This window comes from Ascaphus truei, chromosome 3 (genome assembly GCF_040206685.1).
Source record: "Ascaphus truei isolate aAscTru1 chromosome 3, aAscTru1.hap1, whole genome shotgun sequence".
Classification (NCBI taxonomy): domain Eukaryota; kingdom Metazoa; phylum Chordata; class Amphibia; order Anura; family Ascaphidae; genus Ascaphus; species Ascaphus truei.
In genome coordinates, this window is record NC_134485.1 from 398,794,081 (window position 1) to 398,811,253 (window position 17,173).

General features: G+C 48.4%; 1 protein-coding gene across 7 annotated transcripts in view; it reads right to left on the reverse strand.

Moving 5' to 3' along the window:
- The window catches only part of FAT3 (FAT atypical cadherin 3), a 555,353-nt gene that overhangs the window by 144,056 nt on the left and 394,124 nt on the right, over positions 1–17,173 (reverse strand). For all 7 annotated transcript variants that reach the window (XM_075592531.1, XM_075592536.1, XM_075592534.1 and 4 more), the window contains one exon: positions 1,393–1,532. In XM_075592531.1, coding sequence (XP_075448646.1) covers positions 1,393–1,532 — 140 coding nt within the window. The remainder of the gene's footprint in view (positions 1–1,392; positions 1,533–17,173) is intronic.

A 17,173-nucleotide genomic window follows, 5' to 3' on the forward strand; every position in this document is an offset into this window, starting at 1 on the left:
TATATATAGTTCTGTCGTATTAGGTAATAGTGGCTGTTTTTTCAATTCAACTGTTTATGCCATTATAATGAGTTTTAATATACTGAACATTCTTGGATTTCTAAAGCAGGTTTTAACCCACTTCCCCAGCAGTGCAAGAGCTTTGTAACATTTTCCCGTTTGTCATAATTTGTTGCCAATGTTCCCAGCACTTTGCGCAGCAAACTGTAACTATAGATAACGTTACCTTATTAATGTCTGGATACATTGTAGATGCTGAGTTACACTGACTGAGGGATTGATTGGAACTGAAAGGCAGCCATTTAGTTAGGCACACAATCATGATTTTTACAGATTCATAACAGGAGAACCAACCGATTGCCATTTTACGTAAGAATGTAGAATTATACATTGTCACATGCTTTACATATACAAATAATAACCAAAAAAAAAAGGTGGGGGTGTAGTATTGCTGTTTTAATGGAGAACAGCTGTAAATAAACTGTTTTTTAGTGCCAGCAACCTGAAAAAAATGTCTTTGATCAAAGTTTCATGGCAGCCTGTGTGTGGTGGAGTCCTCTGAGGAGACACCCCCCGAACAGTGCTGGGCCCAGTCATTTTGGGGCCTGTTTTCTCTGTTCTTGCTCAGCACAACAGCCAAGTCTACTAAGTCCCTCTGCCCAACGCCCTCTATATAAAGATGAGTATGGGGATTGTTTAATAGACTAAAGGGTCTTTCCCATTTAGGCCAAGCGATCTAAGAACAGCTACAGTACATGTTTATTGGGTTAAAGGGTCAGTCCCTTATAAGACTAAAGTGACCTACAGTACTGTAATCTCAGTGATACCTCAGAAGTTAGAGTTTCGAGAGTTGGCAACACACTTTACTTTGGCAAAACCCCCAAGACCACAACTCCCTTCATTAATATGAAGAAACAAAACAAGATACTCAGCACTGCAAATTAGTGGTAGCCCTGCTAGCTTTATATGTTTACCAAAAAATAAGACAAAACATTTATAGAATCATAACATTTACAATAAATATGTATATTTCACACAACATTTTATGACCATCTGAGGCAGAGACTACACTTATTGTTAGTAATTATTATTATTATTACTGAAAAATGTTTTAGCGATTATTTTTTTTTACCTTATTTTAGTTTTCTCAAATTTAAAACCACTACCTATACTACTTGTTATTGAGAGATTTTTTTTAAATAGAAATGCAACAAGTGGATCTTCTGGTGTATTATAACTGCACTGGCCATTTTGAAACAGACTGCACCTCTAGTAAATTGTTGGTTGCTTGATGAGTACCAACTTTCTTAAACCAGAAAGCATTATTAAAGCTAACTGCATTCCTGTTATCACGCCAGTATGAATATGACAGTAATTGATGGTGTAGTTTACCTGAGTGGTTGCAATATTGGTTCCGTCTGTAACTTCTATGGTCATGTTGTAAGTGGACCTCAATTCTGCATCAAGAGGTTTTGCTATGATGATAGTGCCCACGCCTTTCTCAATGTCAAAAGTGCTATCCAAATTGCCACCTGTTAATAAAAATAAAAAAATAATAAAAAAAAGATGAAGGTTTGAGCTGTCCGTTCTTCTGTTAATATATGGAACCCCTAAAGAGTTTTTCTTTACCCGTAGATCTATATTTTTTATAAATTGTTTTCTTGGGATGTAATGCACAAAATAAAATACTTCAGCATCAGTTACATTCAAGGGAAACGCATGTTTGCTTAGTTGTTAGAAAAGATGAATAAAAATAAATAAATGTAGTCTTGTGCACTTTGTAATAGTGTGATTGTTATTGTTTAATTATGCTCCTCCACAGTACAGTACACGTAACAGTACACTTAGAGAATAGACCTGTGAGTTTTCAGAAGCTCTCAACACTATAATTTAATTCAATGAAGAACTCTCATGTTGGTCCGCGAGAAGCTATTACAATCTAAATCCAATCTACACTGGTAAGCTAAATGCTGCTCTGTTAAAGGTGCACAGGATAGACAGATAGGATCTGTGCTATTAGCTGTAGTGGTAACACGATACCAAAATCTCTACTGTAACTTTACATTCAATGGTAAAGCTAGCATCAAAAGGTTCAATATACCACCTTTTTTTAATTCAACAACAATCAATAATGCATTGTTGTCAAAATAGGACATACCAAACCGGAATTAAATAAATGGGATAGAAACAGCCCACATTAAGAAATGAATAATATTTTGCTTTGCACATGGTTGTTCTATAATTGTGTTGGTAGCGTATATACTGGAATGGTCCCTTAGGCCTCGGGCATGGTGCCTCAGGCCGCGCTGAGCCGTACTCCTGCTCTGCCTCGCCTGCTCAAACTAGTGCTTTTTGCGTCCTGGCAGGCGAGGCAGTGAGCGCGCTTTGGGGGCGGGGCGGAAGCGGGTGAAGGCGTGGCAGAGGCGGGGCTAGTCCCTCACTCCCATTGGATGTTTGCGGTCATGTGACCGCTCCTCCGCTCCCCCCAGCGCCGAAATTCAAACCTTCCTGGCCCCTGAAAATTTCTGAGCCTCCGCACGCATGCGGAAGCGGCTGCTAAAGCCGCGCTGATCACAGATGAAGGGGGTAAGTTCATCTGCTCAGCGCGGCTCAGCATGGCTCAGCGGGGTCTGTTGGACTATGTCCCAGGCCTTACAATAAAGCCACTGAAGGTGAAGGCAAGAAAGCCTTGTAGGGCATTATATATGAGAATTGCAATACACAAGTTCCATCTGAAAAACTTTGACATCGTTGATAATGTTAGCAATTAGCATATACCTACATTTAAATGACAGATGAGCATCTCTATATTTAAAAGTCAAAAGGCTCAGTTAATTAATTTCTTCATGAATCTGTCATTTGGTCTTTTAAATGCATTTAATATACTCATACAGATGCCATCCAAACGGGCTACAATAAAAACATAACAGGTTGCTACTGTCAAAATTGCTCTGCTTATAGGTTTTTAGTTATTATAGACGCGCAATAGCTGTGCAAAGTACAGTTCAAAAATTATTTCTCGCATTCATGTTGTGTAGTAAAAATGTAGTTTAGCATTTAGAACACCGACGTCATGTGTCTCAAACCGTTCATCAGCAGGAGGATACTGTCCGGATAAATGAAAGCACCTGAAATATGTCCTGTGTGTATTCATTATAATATGTCTTAATAATTGTGAGCAGTTACAATCTCAAAAGCCCTTTTTGTTTGCTTCTGGGCACAATGTTTCTAAAACTACTAACTGCATAATGTGCAATTCAGCAGGTCCCAAACTAATCACTTTCTAAACATTACACTCATCAGTAGTTAATATAGATAAAGTTAGTTTCTTAAAGCCAAAGGTATGTAACAATAGAAATAACAGAACAGATTAAATGAGAACATCCTTTTTACTTCTCCTGTGCTCCACGTGTACCGGGTATATGCTATAGATCAGGGGTGCTCAACTTCAGTCCTCAAGCCCCCCCTCTCCCTCCAACAGGTCAGGTTTTCAGGATATCCCTGCTTCAGCATAGGTTGCTTAATCAGTCTCTTCTTCAGCACAGGTGGCTCAATCAGAGGCTCAGTCTTCAATCAAGGACTGATTGAGCAACCTGTGCTGAAGCAGATCGAGCGACCTGTGCTGCAGCAGGGATATCGTGAAAATCTGAACTGTTGGGGTGGAGGGGCTTGGGAAATGGAGTTCAGCACCCGTTATAGATCTCGGCCTTTACTGATTAATACAGCAGTTCTACTGTTTCTACAATCCTATAGCAAATTCTGCCAATGCCTTTAACTATTCAAACTACTTCATGCATTTCAATAGAAGTATAATCTATGCGAAAACACTTTAGAAAAAGTGGATCACATGTTTAAATTATTTAAGTAATAGCATTAACATTTTTTCTAAACCTTCAGAATTTTTGTAAAAGTAACTGTAGCCAGGCTGGTTTCCTTGGCTAATAAGTCTGCCCTCCCTGGCAGTAAGTCCTGGTAAGATCAGGTCTGCCAGGAGTTATCATGGGTTTTCCTCACTCACAGTAGCTACTTGAGTGACAGGGGATGCGGTGGGACTAGGCCTGTGTGTGTCCAATCATGGATTCAGACCTGGTAGCTACTTCCCTTGTACTTAAGGAGCTGCACTGCTAAATTTAGTCAGTGGCTCTGCCTCCTTGAGAGAGGCTGGTCCACCCTAACAATTGTGCAGGGCTCTGCCAATCTGCATTCCCTCCCCTAGGGGAGTGGATAGGAGACTATACCCCTTACTCCACCAGGGAGTAATGGAAGAGCAAGGACTGCTTCAGGGCCCCTTGGCCTGGAGTGGAGGTCCAGGGTACATCCTGAGGGTGAATTTTTTAATAAACGCGCGGGAAGGGGTAGATGCGGCTCGCTCGTGGCTCCGTTTTGGCGCCAGCCGAAAAAAGCCCCGTTCATAACGGGCAAAAGTTAGAATAAACTGTGTCGGTGCAGTACTGTATGACACATAATTTCTTTGAAATGATGTGTTGATCATGTTGAATAGATGATTGAAACGATTTAAATGAAAACAGAAATGTGTATTTTTCATTGAATGTCATAATTTTAATTAGAAGACACTGCCATGAATAAGTGATATATTTTTTTTAATTAATTTGAATGATATTTTCAGAGGCTTTTCACTGCTATTGGGGGCTGCATTACATACCGCTGCAGTGCATTGGGGTCTCCTAGAGCAAGGCTGGCCTCACTCAATCCCCCCTCCAATTTACTTAATTCCCCCTCCAACTCACTCAATCCCCCCTCCAACTCACTCAATCCCCAACCCTTCCTCCTCACTCAATCCCCCCTCCTCCTCACTCAAGCCCCACCCCCTCCTCCTCACTCAATCCCCCCTCCTCCTCACTCAATCCCCAACCCCTCCTCCTCACTCAATCCCCAACCCTTCCTCCTCACTCAATCCCCCCCTCCTCCTCACTCAATCTCCACCCCCTCCTCCTCACTCAATCCCCAACCCCTCCTCCTCACTTAATCCCCTCCAACTCAATCCCCACCCCCTCCTCCTCACTCAATCCCCAACCCCTCCTCCTCACTTAATCCCCTCCAACTCAATCCCCACCCCCTCCTTCTCACTCAATCCCCCGTCCTCCTCCTCACTCAATCCCCACCCCCTCCTCGTCACTCAATCCCCCATCCAACTCACTCAATCCCCACCCCCTCCTCCTCACTCAATCCCCACCCCTTCGCCTCACTCAATCCCACCCACTCCTCCTCACTCAACGCCCCACCTCCTCCTCGCTCAATAAAAATAATAGGCCGACAAAATACCGGACCAAAAAAAAAAAAAAAAGCATTAAAAAAAGATAAATAAATAAAAAATATGAGGAAAAGTATTATTATTATTATTATTATTATTAATGCGCCCCAAGACGAACACCTAGGTTCCCCTAATGGATGGGCTGGCCCTGTTTGAGAACCATTATTTTGTGGATGCCATGTTAAATCCTGCATTTCTAAACAATGCTGTATCAATCTCCAAAATGCCAAAACCCCCAAACTCATCTCTTTGTGTACCACCTCCATGTACTGAGAGTCATATCGGATTTTGAATATTTCATAAAATTTGGAAGAAAACAATAAATAGTTAATCAAATGAATTTGTTACATAAAAAAAGACTACACACAAAAGTTCTTGCCCATAACATAATAACAGGTCATTGTATATTTGCTTAGAGGGAAATGAAAGCCCATTGGCTTTAATAATGTAAATTAAAAAATGCGCTATAGGTGGAGATTATAACAATAAATGGAGTACAGAGACATAATTCATTTTAGACTTGTATCATTCTGTCAAAAATAATATTTTGTTGTTAGAAAGCTTCTTAATGCAGACATTCAGAGCTTAACACTTTTCATTTATTTCTTTCCTTTTAACTTAATCTCTCCACCTCTATCAATTTCCTACCAGGAAATGCAATTGTCCTAAAAAAATATTACATTACAATGCTGCCAAACTGTATTACTCTGTGTCTTGGAAGGAAATGCCATCAGCTATCAAAAATAAATATACAAAAATCTATGAAAACCACACACAACAACTTTGAATTAAATATTTATAAAGATTATTTCAGCAGAGGAACTGACCTCACACGAAACAACACTATTTACTCTGGTCTTCTGCACAGACTGCGGGAAACACTCCTAGGGTTGTAACTATAAAAGTTATGTAGCAGAAATGTATTGTAATTCCTATTGTGAAATAGCTTTTCTTGCTGTACACATTTTACTGGTTTATTCTAATTAAACAGCAATGTTTAGTTTTTATTTAAAATCATCCCTTCATATCATTTGTTTTGATTTCACGACTTCAAATTACAAGCGAGGGATTATCAGTATGATGGATTTATTTGATTTGTATAATAGGTCCTTACATTGTAAATTCTTCGAGGCAGGTACAATATTCTCTTAGAGACAATCCAAGTGGGCAAATGTATTCATGTATTGTTTTAAGATAGGAATGGAAGCAGGGGGTTTCTGGAGCTGAACCCTGTTCATTTAATCTCTGTGGGCCCCCTACTACCGGAGATACTTACCTCCATAGGGGGTGCTGGTAGCTGTTCCGGCTCGCTAGCAGGGATCATGTAACGGCCATATTTTAAAGCTCCCGCACCTTGCGGGCCAATAGGAAGCTGTGATGTTATCCGGGGAGGCTTCCTATTGGCCCACGTGACATGGGAGCTTTAAAAAGCAGAGAGATACTGGCACCCCCTATGCAGGGTTTCCACATTCTACTGAAGGCTAACCAGGAGAGACATTTTTTACACTGAGCTCTTACTTTCGGTGGGAGCCTCTCCCGGGGTCCTATGATATCATCCAAGCATCTCCCCCATTCAACTGCTGACAATGGGACGCTACGTGATGTCACATGGTGTCAAGTTGCCATGACAACGTGATGCCATATGGCGCCAATGCGTCACGTGACTTCACGTTGTCATGTCAATGTGGCGCCACATGGAGTTGTTATGTCACGTAGCATCCCTGTTGTCATGGCAACGTAGCGCCATTTGACGCCGCTCAGCCATATTGACTGGCGTTGGAGGGGGAAGATGCCAGGAGGATGCCAGGAGATGCCGCCGTACAGCCAGGGTTAAGATGCATAGCCAGTAAACACACCCACAGACAGCTGTTTCGACCTTAATGGGTCTCATCAGTGTGGGGCTGGTTCCTGGCTATGCAAAGCTGAGGCAATGAGGATGGGGTTTACCATACTTAGTTAAGTTATGGTGAGTAGTGTGCAAAAAAAAAAAATGTAATTTAAAAAAAATATTATTTTTTTTTTTTAAACGGGAGCCACGTGAAAACCGCGTTATAACTGATTCGCGGTATAACGGGGCGCGCTATAATGGGGTTTACCTGTATATGTATATATATATATATATATATATATATATATATATATATATCATTTTTTTAACCACCACCAGTTATTCGTTAGAACTAAGCATGTCAATTGGCAAATGAATAAGGGGCATGCCAACGTGTGTAAAACGTATCGTACAGGGCACACATGTTAACTTTGATTGGTCCAGATTTACTAAGCTCTGTGACATTAATATAAATGAACATCAGTTAATCATAACACAGTATTCACTAAAGCAAACAACACCATTAACCAGGATTTGCTCCCATAATAAGCAAGGCCTTATGACTTCTGGACAGTATTCTAAACAATATGCTAATGAGCTTCTTAGTAGACTGAAATATACAGTATTTATCCAATATTCCCTAAGCTCCGCTAAGGAAACAACGTAACATTGTTTAAGTTATACTCTGGCGTTGCCTCCATCCAGACCCTGAAATGGGGCTTCTTCTAGAGAGAGGGAGCGGGCGAGGAAGGGAGGGAGAAGGAGACCATTTTTTGACTCATATGCCTCCAAATAGATTAACCTATATTCGGGGACAGTACAAGGAGCTTTCAAAAGAACTATTCATCCCAAGGGCAGTACAAAGGACTCAGGGTCATCCCTGAAGGTTGAAGGAAAAGAGATTTCACCAGCAACAAAGGAAAAGGTTCTTTACAGTAAGGGCAGTTAAAATGTGGAATTCATTACCTATGGAGACTGCGATGGCAGATACAATAGATTTGTTCAAAAAAATGTTGGACATCTTTTTAGAAAGGGAAGGTATACACAGATATACCAAATAAGTAAGCATGGGAAGGATGTTGATCGAAGGAGTCAGGAAGGAAAGTATTTTCCCCCCTAATGAGATATCATTAGATGATATTTCACTGGGGTTTTTTGTTTGCCTTCCTCTGGATCAATATACTGTAAGTACAGATATAGGATAAAGTATCTGTTGTCGAAATCTAACATAGGTTTGACCTTATGGACGCATGTCTTTTTTCAACCTCATCTATGTAACCTACAGTATACTCCACATGTTGAGGTACCTGTAAACCACAGCTGGGATACCCTCAAGGCCATTGATTGACACTCACTTATATGGAGTCAGTTTCAATGATTTGTATCCTCTGCTCTCTCCGATACCCATTTTTTATATGCGGTGATGCCATTTCTTCAGCAGAGTTTCACTCAGACTACTCCCTAATGTTATTCCCACATAAACAAGAATGTAGTCATTTTTAAATGACATTATGTTAATATATAAATATTCTGCAGAAACGTGATAGTGTTAAATATCCTGCAGAATGTGCATTTGACATGTTCTATAAATGAACAAAAAATATTTGCAATATGGACCAAAAAAATGATGATACGGTTACTCTACATACCTATAAATCATTTCAATCCATTTATTCTCTAGTCATGGTTTCCTATATATACACCACAAACCAAAATTACTTTAAGTCAAAGCTAATCAGTATGCACTATATATCTGCACAGGGGTTTTATTTAAAGTGCAGTGAATAATATAAAATATATATGCTTCTTTTTTTAATTTTGCATTATGCAAACCACAAACATGCACTTCTCACAGCTGTCATATGTGGGCGGAGTTCATAATTGCTAGTGAGCACATAATTGTCCTTGACATTTCATTTACGCCGTGGAGATACCGAGGTAGCTCGGAACGGCTGCAGGATTACATGCTTTTTAAATTGCATGCTAAAAAATACATGTCATCTTCCAATTAATGTTTTAATTGATTTGCTCGGGAAATGTTGCACAAAAATAAAATAAAAATGATTGTAAAAAATGATTGTAAAATTGTTTGAAGTATGTCGTTGCAAAGACAGTCTTTAATTGAAAGCCTTGGGAGAATGTCGTTTTCTTTCAAAGAGAATACTTTGTTCTGATAATTAGAAGAGAAAAAGTAAAAACTTTGTCAGCATAAGAATTTCAATATCATAGCAAGAGATGAAAAGCATATACTGCGGTACAGACAGTTGTTCAATATTTCCGATTGCAGAATATTTGGAACTAGCGCAGCAAAATAAATGTTACTTAAGGTTTATTTTTTTAACCAGATGGGCTCTCAATACAATGGAATAGGAAGATGACAGTCGTGGTTAAGCATTGCAAAATATTACTAGGAGAATGCCAAAAATGTACCAAACGATGGCTAGTAACTTCACCATCAGACAAATCTTCAATGGTTACTATGCACTATATCTCACAAATCCCCGCATTATAAAGAAATAAAAACCCTGCTTCTCGTTTCGCTCGAATAAGTCATACAACTTCAAGGGGCTTATTTAATATCGGCCGAAGTGGGCGTCCGTGAAATTCTGCCGCAAACAGTCCGGCCTTAGACACACTAAGCTCTGTTTTGTCACTTGATGTGACGCTAACCTACTAAAATAAGTCAACATCAGGTAACACGATTCACACAGAACAGTAACAAAATGTTACGTCAGGTTTCCACCTGTAAAGCACATAGCGTTTAATTACTGAAGTCTGTGAAGGTTAACGCCAGGACTGAACGTTACGTAATTTAAGTTATACTAAACTTGTATCCAGACACTGAAATAGGGCTTTTGCTTTGTCTGGTGGTTGTCATGCCATAGTTAGGTATCATTTATCACCCGAGATCTGACTCCAAAAGACTGTTCACGGTCCCAAGGTTCAACAAAGTATCCGGCGGCTGCTCCTTCTCTTACCGTGCACCTCACACCTGGAACAATCTACCAGGGACTCCCAAAACTGCCACCAGTCTACATTCTTTCAAGACTAAAGCTGTCTCATAGTTTAATCTGTTCTGTAACTGTTACTTACGCCTATAACATATATTATCTTTAACTGTTCATGAATTGTCTTTAAATATAATCTCTGTTCATTTAATGCAACCACTGTATTTGTCATCATACTGTAACTCTATGTCCAGGACATACTTGAAACGAGAGGTAACTCTCAATGTATTACTTCCTGGTAAAACATTTGATAAATAAATAAATACAATTAAAAAATATATAGCATTGGTTCTCTACGTTTCCCTCTCCTCCCTTCTTTCTCTGCAAATGCCCTATTTTGACGTTTGGATAGGAGGAGCAGCAAGACACACATAACATTACTGAAACATAACACAACATTATTCTACAATAATGTGACATTAAACCTAAGCTATTGAGACGTGGTTATATGTATGTAACCCCAGGATGATGTTACTTAAGACTAATGTTTCGTGCCAATTCTTATTGCTATATGGGTTGGTATTCACCTTTTCTCTATGAATCTTAATAAAGGTCGCAATAGGGACCGAAACGTCAATACCACAGCGTGGGGTTGGTTATACTACTGTAGCTTTGCAAAATGAAGCAGGGATAGGTTTCACCACACTTAGTAAAGTTATGGTGTGTAAAAAAGTGACAAAACCCCATCCACAGTAAAGCTTATAGCAAATAGAAATATTACTATATATACAGTGGTGGGACTCAGCCGGTTCGCACCGGTTCGTGTGAACCTGGTCCTAGGATTTCTGAAGTTCGCCGAACCGGTGATTAACAGGCAGTGGGAGATTGTTTTCGGCAGCGGGAGATGGTATACAGCGGGCTTAATGTATTAGCCGGTAGTAGAATCACTTGAGCGAGAGTCAGAGCAGACTGCAGGGGAGGAGCGCCATCTAGCAGTCTGACCCGGAACTTCCGGTGTCTGCTGCTATAGAGCTCTCCTCTCCCCGTGCTGCTCCTGCTCTGACTTAAGAGATTCAACTACCAGCTAATTCATTAAGCCGGGGGAGCCCACCCCGTGCCTGTGTCCACCCAGGTAGGCATGGAGGGGGAGGGGAGGACTGGGAGAAATGTGAGGGGGGCTGGGAGAAATGTGAGGGGGGCTGGAAGAAATGTGAGGGAGGCTGGGAGAAATGTGAGGGGGGCTGGGAGAAATGTGAGGAGGGCTGGGAGAGATGTGAGGGGGGCTGGGAGAGACGGAGGGGGGCTGGGAGAGACGGAGGGGGGCTGGGAGAGACGGAGAGGGGTTGTGGGACATGTGAGGGGGGTTGGGGACATGTGAGGGGGGCTGGGGGAGATGTGAGGGGGGCTGGGGGAGATGTGAGGTGGACTGGGAGAGATGTGAGCGGGGCAGGGAGAAATGTGAGGGGGGCTGGGGGAGATGTGAGGGAGGCCGGGGAGATGTGAGGGAGGCCGTGGGAGATGTGAGGGGGGCTGGGGGAGAGTTGAGGGGGGGCTTGGGGAGGTGTGAGGGGGGCTGGGGGAGATGTGAGGGGGGTTTGGGGAGATGTGAGGGGGGGCTGGTGGAGATGTGAGGGGGGTTTGGGGAGATGTGAGGGGGGCTGGTGGAAATGTGAGGGGGGCTGGTGGAAATGTATGGGGGGCTGGTGGAAATGTGAGGGGGGCTGGGGGAGATGTGAGGGGGGCTGGGGGAAATGCAAGGAGGGGCTATGGGAGATGTGAGGTGCTGGGAGAAATGTGAAGGGGGGCTGGTGGAGATGTGAGGGTGTTGTGGGAGATGTGAGGGGGGTTGTGGGAGATGTAAGGGGGGCCGGGGAGATGTGAGGGAGGCCGTGGGAGATGTGAGGGGGGCTGGGGGAGATGTGAGGATGGGCTGGGGGAGATGTGAGGGGGGCCGGGGGAGATGTGAGGGAGGCCGGGGGAGATGTGAGGGAGGCCGGGGGAGATGTGAGGGAGGCCGGGGGAGATGTGAGGGAGGCCGGGGAGATGTGAGGGGGGCTGGGGGAGATGTGAGGATGGGCTGGGGGAGATGTGAGGGGGGCCGGGGGAGATATGAGGGAGGCCGGGGGAGATGTGAGGGAGGCCGGGGGAGATGTGAGAGGGGGAGCTGGGGGAGATGTGAGGCAGGCCGGGAGAGATGTGAGGGGGGCCAGGAGAGATGTGAGGGGGGCCGGGAGAGATGCGAGGTGGGCCGGAAGAGATGCGAGGGGGGCCGGAAGAGATGCGATGGGGGCCGGAAGAGATGCAAGGGGGGCCGGGAGAGATGCGAGGGGGCTGGGGGAGATGTGAGGGGGCCGGGGGAGATGGGGGAGATGTAAGGGGGGGCCAGGAGAGATGTGAGGGGGACCGGGAGAGATTTGAGGGGGGCTGGGAGAGATGCGAGGGGGCCTGGGGAGATGCGAGGGGGCCGGGGGAGATGTGAGGGGGGGTTGGCGGAGATGTGAGGGGGGGTTGGGGGAGATGTGAGGGGGGGTTGGGCGAGATGTGAGGGGGGGTTGGGGGAGATGTGAGGGGGGGTTGGGGGAGATGTGAGGGGGGGTTGGGGGAGATGTGAGGGGGGGTTGGGGGAGATGTGAGGGGGGGTTGGGGGAGATGTGAGGGGGGTTGGGGGAGATGTGAGGGGGGCTGGGGGAGATGTGAGGGGGGGGCTGGGGGAGATGTGAGGGGGGGGGATGGGGGAGATGTGATGGGGGGGCTGGGGGAGATGTGAGGGGGGGCTTGGGGAGATGTGAGGGGGCTGGGAGAGATGTGAGAGGGGTTTGGGGAGATGTGAGGGGGGACTGGTGGAGATGTGAGGGGGGCTGGGAGAGATGTGAGGGGGGTTTGGGGAGATGTGAGGGGGGCTGGTGGAAATGTGAGGGGGGCTGGGGGAGATGTGAGGGGGGCTGGGGGAGATGTGAGGGGGGCTGGGGGAGATGTGAGGGGGGCTGGGGGAAATGCAAGGAGGGGCTGTGGGAGATGTGAGGGGGCTGGGAGAGACAGAGAGGGGTTGGGCGACATGTGATGGGGGTTGGGGGACATGTGAGGGGGGGTTAGGGGACATGTGAGGGGGGCTGGGGGAGATGTGAGGGGGGCTGGGGGAGATGTGAGGGGGGCTGGGGGAGATGTGAGGGGGGCTGGGGGAGATGTGAGGGGGGCTGGGGGAGATGTGAGGGGGGCTGGGGGAGATGTGAGGGGGACTGGGAGAGATGTGAGGGGGGCCGGGAGAGATGCGAGGTGGGCCGGAAGAGATGCGAGGGGGGCCGGAAGAGATGCGATGGGGGCCGGAAGAGATGCAAGGGGGGCCGGGAGAGATGCGAGGGGGCTGGGGGAGATGTGAGGGGGCCGGGGGAGATGGGGGAGATGTAAGGGGGGGCCAGGAGAGATGTGAGGGGGACCGGGAGAGATTTGAGGGGGGCTGGGAGAGATGCGAGGGGGCCTGGGGAGATGCGAGGGGGCCGGGGGAGATGTGAGGGGGGGTTGGCGGAGATGTGAGGGGGGGTTGGGGGAGATGTGAGGGGGGGTTGGGCGAGATGTGAGGGGGGGTTGGGGGAGATGTGAGGGGGGGTTGGGGGAGATGTGAGGGGGGGTTGGGGGAGATGTGAGGGGGGGTTGGGGGAGATGTGAGGGGGGTTGGGGGAGATGTGAGGGGGGCTGGGGGAGATGTGAGGGGGGGGCTGGGGGAGATGTGAGGGGGGGGGATGGGGGAGATGTGATGGGGGGGCTGGGGGAGATGTGAGGGGGGGCTTGGGGAGATGTGAGGGGGCTGGGAGAGATGTGAGAGGGGTTTGGGGAGATGTGAGGGGGGACTGGTGGAGATGTGAGGGGGGCTGGGAGAGATGTGAGGGGGGTTTGGGGAGATGTGAGGGGGGCTGGTGGAAATGTGAGGGGGGCTGGGGGAGATGTGAGGGGGGCTGGGGGAGATGTGAGGGGGGCTGGGGGAGATGTGAGGGGGGCTGGGGGAAATGCAAGGAGGGGCTGTGGGAGATGTGAGGGGGCTGGGAGAGACAGAGAGGGGTTGGGCGACATGTGATGGGGGTTGGGGGACATGTGAGGGGGGGTTAGGGGACATGTGAGGGGGGCTGGGGGAGATGTGAGGGGGGCTGGGGGAGATGTGAGGGGGGCTGGGGGAGATGTGAGGGGGGCTGGGGGAGATGTGAGGGGGGCTGGGGGAGATGTGAGGGGGGCTGGGGGAGATGTGAGGGGGACTGGGAGAGATGTGAGGGGGGCTGGGAGAAATGTGAGGGGGGCTGGGCTGGGGGAGATGTGAGGGGGGCTGGGAGAAATGTGAGGGGGCTGGGCGAGATGTGAGGGGGGTTGGGGGAGATGTGAGGGAGGCCGTGGAGATGTGAGGGAGGCCGGGGAGATGTGAGGGGGGCTGGGGGAGATGTGAGGATGGGCTGGGGGAGATGTGAGGGGGGCCGGGGGAGATGTGAGGGAGGCCGGGGGAGATGTGAGAGGGGGAGCTGGGGGAGATGTGAGGCGGGCCGGGAGAGATGTGAGGGGGGCCAGGAGAGATGTGAGGGGGCCGGGAAAGATGCGAGGGGGGCCGGGAGAGATGCGAGGGGGGCCGGGAGAGATGCGAGGGGGGCCGGGAGAGATGCGAGGGGGCCGGGGGAGATGTGAGGGGGCCGGGGAGATGTGAGAGGGGGAGCTGGGGGAGATGTAAGGGGGGCCGGGAGAGATGTGAGAGGGGTTTGGGGAGATGTGAGGGGGGACTGGTGAAGATGTGAGGGGGGCTGGGAGAGATGTGAGGGGGGTTTGGGGAGATGTGAGGGGGGCTGGTGGAAATGTGAGGGGGGCTGGGGGAGATGTGAGGGGGGCTGGGGGAGATGTGAGGGGGCTGGGAGAGATGTGAGAGGGGTTTGGGGAGATGTGAGGGGGGACTGGTGGAGATGTGAGGGGGGCTGGGAGAGATGTGAGGGGGGTTTGGGGAGATGTGAGGGGGGCTGGTGGAAATGTGAGGGGGGCTGGGGAAGATGTGAGGGGGGCTGGGGGAGATGTGAGGGGGGCTGGGGGAAATGCAAGGAGGGGCTGTGGGAGATGTGAGGGGGCTGGGAGAAATGTGAAGGGGAGCTGGTGGAGATGTGAGGGGGGGTTGGGGGAGATGTGAGGGGGGTTGTGGGAGATGTGAGGGGGGTTGGGGGATAAGTGAGGGGGGCTGGGGGAGATGTGAGGGGAGCTGGGGGAGATGTGAGGGAGGGGCTGGGGGAGATGTGAGGGAGGCCGGGGAGATTTGAGGGGGGCTGGGGGAGATGTGAGGGGGGCTGGGGGAAATGCAAGGAGGGGCTGTGGGAGATGTGAGGGGGCTGGGAGAAATGTGAAGGGGAGCTGGTGGAGATGTGAGGGGGGGTTGGGGGAGATGTGAGGGGGGTTGGGGGAGATGTGAGGGGGGCTGGGGGAGACGGAGGGGGGCTGGGAGAGACGGAGAGGGGTTGGGCGACATGTGATGGGGGTTGGGGGACATGTGAGGGGGGGTTAGGGGACATGTGAGGGGGGCTGGGGGAGATGTGAGGGGGGCTGGGGGAGATGTGAGGGGGGCTGGGGGAGATGTGAGGGGGGCTGGGGGAGATGTGAGGGGGGCTGGGGGAGATGTGAGGGGGACTGGGAGAGATGTGAGGGGGGCTGGGAGAAATGTGAGGGGGGCTGGGCTGGGGGAGATGTGAGGGGGACTGGGAGAGATGTGAGGGGGGCTGGGAGAAATGTGAGGGGGCTGGGCGAGATGTGAGGGGGGTTGGGGGAGATGTGAGGGAGGCCGTGGAGATGTGAGGGAGGCCGGGGAGATGTGAGGGGGGCTGGGGGAGATGTGAGGATGGGCTGGGGGAGATGTGAGGGGGGCCGGGGGAGATGTGAGGGAGGCCGGGGGAGATGTGAGAGGGAGAGCTGGGGGAGATGTGAGGCGGGCCGGGAGAGATGTGAGGGGGGCCAGGAGAGATGTGAGGGGGGCCGGGAAAGATGCGAGGGGGGCCGGGAGAGATGCGAGGGGGGCCGGGAGAGATGCGAGGGGGGCCGGGAGAGATGCGAGGGGGCCGGGGGAGATGTGAGGGGGCCGGGGGAGATGTGAGAGGGGGAGCTGGGGGAGATGTAAGGGGGGCCGGGAGAGATGTGAGGGGGGCCGGGAGAGATGTGAGGGGGGTCGGGAGAGATGTGAGGGGGACCGGGAGAGATTCGAGGGGGGCCGGGAGAGATGCGAGGGGGCCTGGGGATATGTGAGGGGGCCGGGGGAGATGTGAGGGGGTTGGGGGAGATGTGAGGGAGAGGCTGGGGGAGATGTGAGGGAGGCCGGAAAGATTTGAGGGGGGCTGGGGGAGATGTGAGGGGGGCTGTGAGAGATGTGAGGGGGGCTGGGAGAGATCTCCCCCCTGAGAGAGAAACTGCTGTCTATATATATACTGTATATAAATATTCTACACTACATCTAGAACTGCAGGAAACGTTTTTCATTTCCAGTATAACAACAATGAGAAGATTAGGATGTATCTTGTTAAAAACAGAACTGCATGAAACAAGCCAACTTGGTTCATCTAGTTCTACTGTAGCTTTATCTGGTCTTCATATTATGATTGACTTATGATCAAAGCAAAACCCAGCAATTCAATGTGAAGAAATGATGGATGCGTGGGAACCTCAGCACTACTGTATATTAATTTACTTGTCAGGTTTTCACCTTCAATCTAAGCAAGATAATACAAATGCTTATATGCTTATATATTCACATGTAAAGAAGAATATCACTTGTGGTTCATTTGCATAACTCAGATAGGTCTGCAACCCTGCCTTTCTCCATTATCACTTAGCAAACAGTACTTCAACTGCAGAAAGGGATTCTGGGTAATGAGGAGCAAATGAGCACAGTGTGTCACTCTACTTCTCATCCATTTTAACCTGGACCCCTATAAGCTTATGCCTGCCACAATACACAGATTTTCAGCACAGCCTGGGTTTAAGAAGCGCATATATATATATATATATATATATATATATATATATATATATATATAATATATATATACACATATATATACACATACAGCTGCAGCGGCCGTTATTCGAATATATACCTGGTACATCCTGCGTGATCCCGCGTGG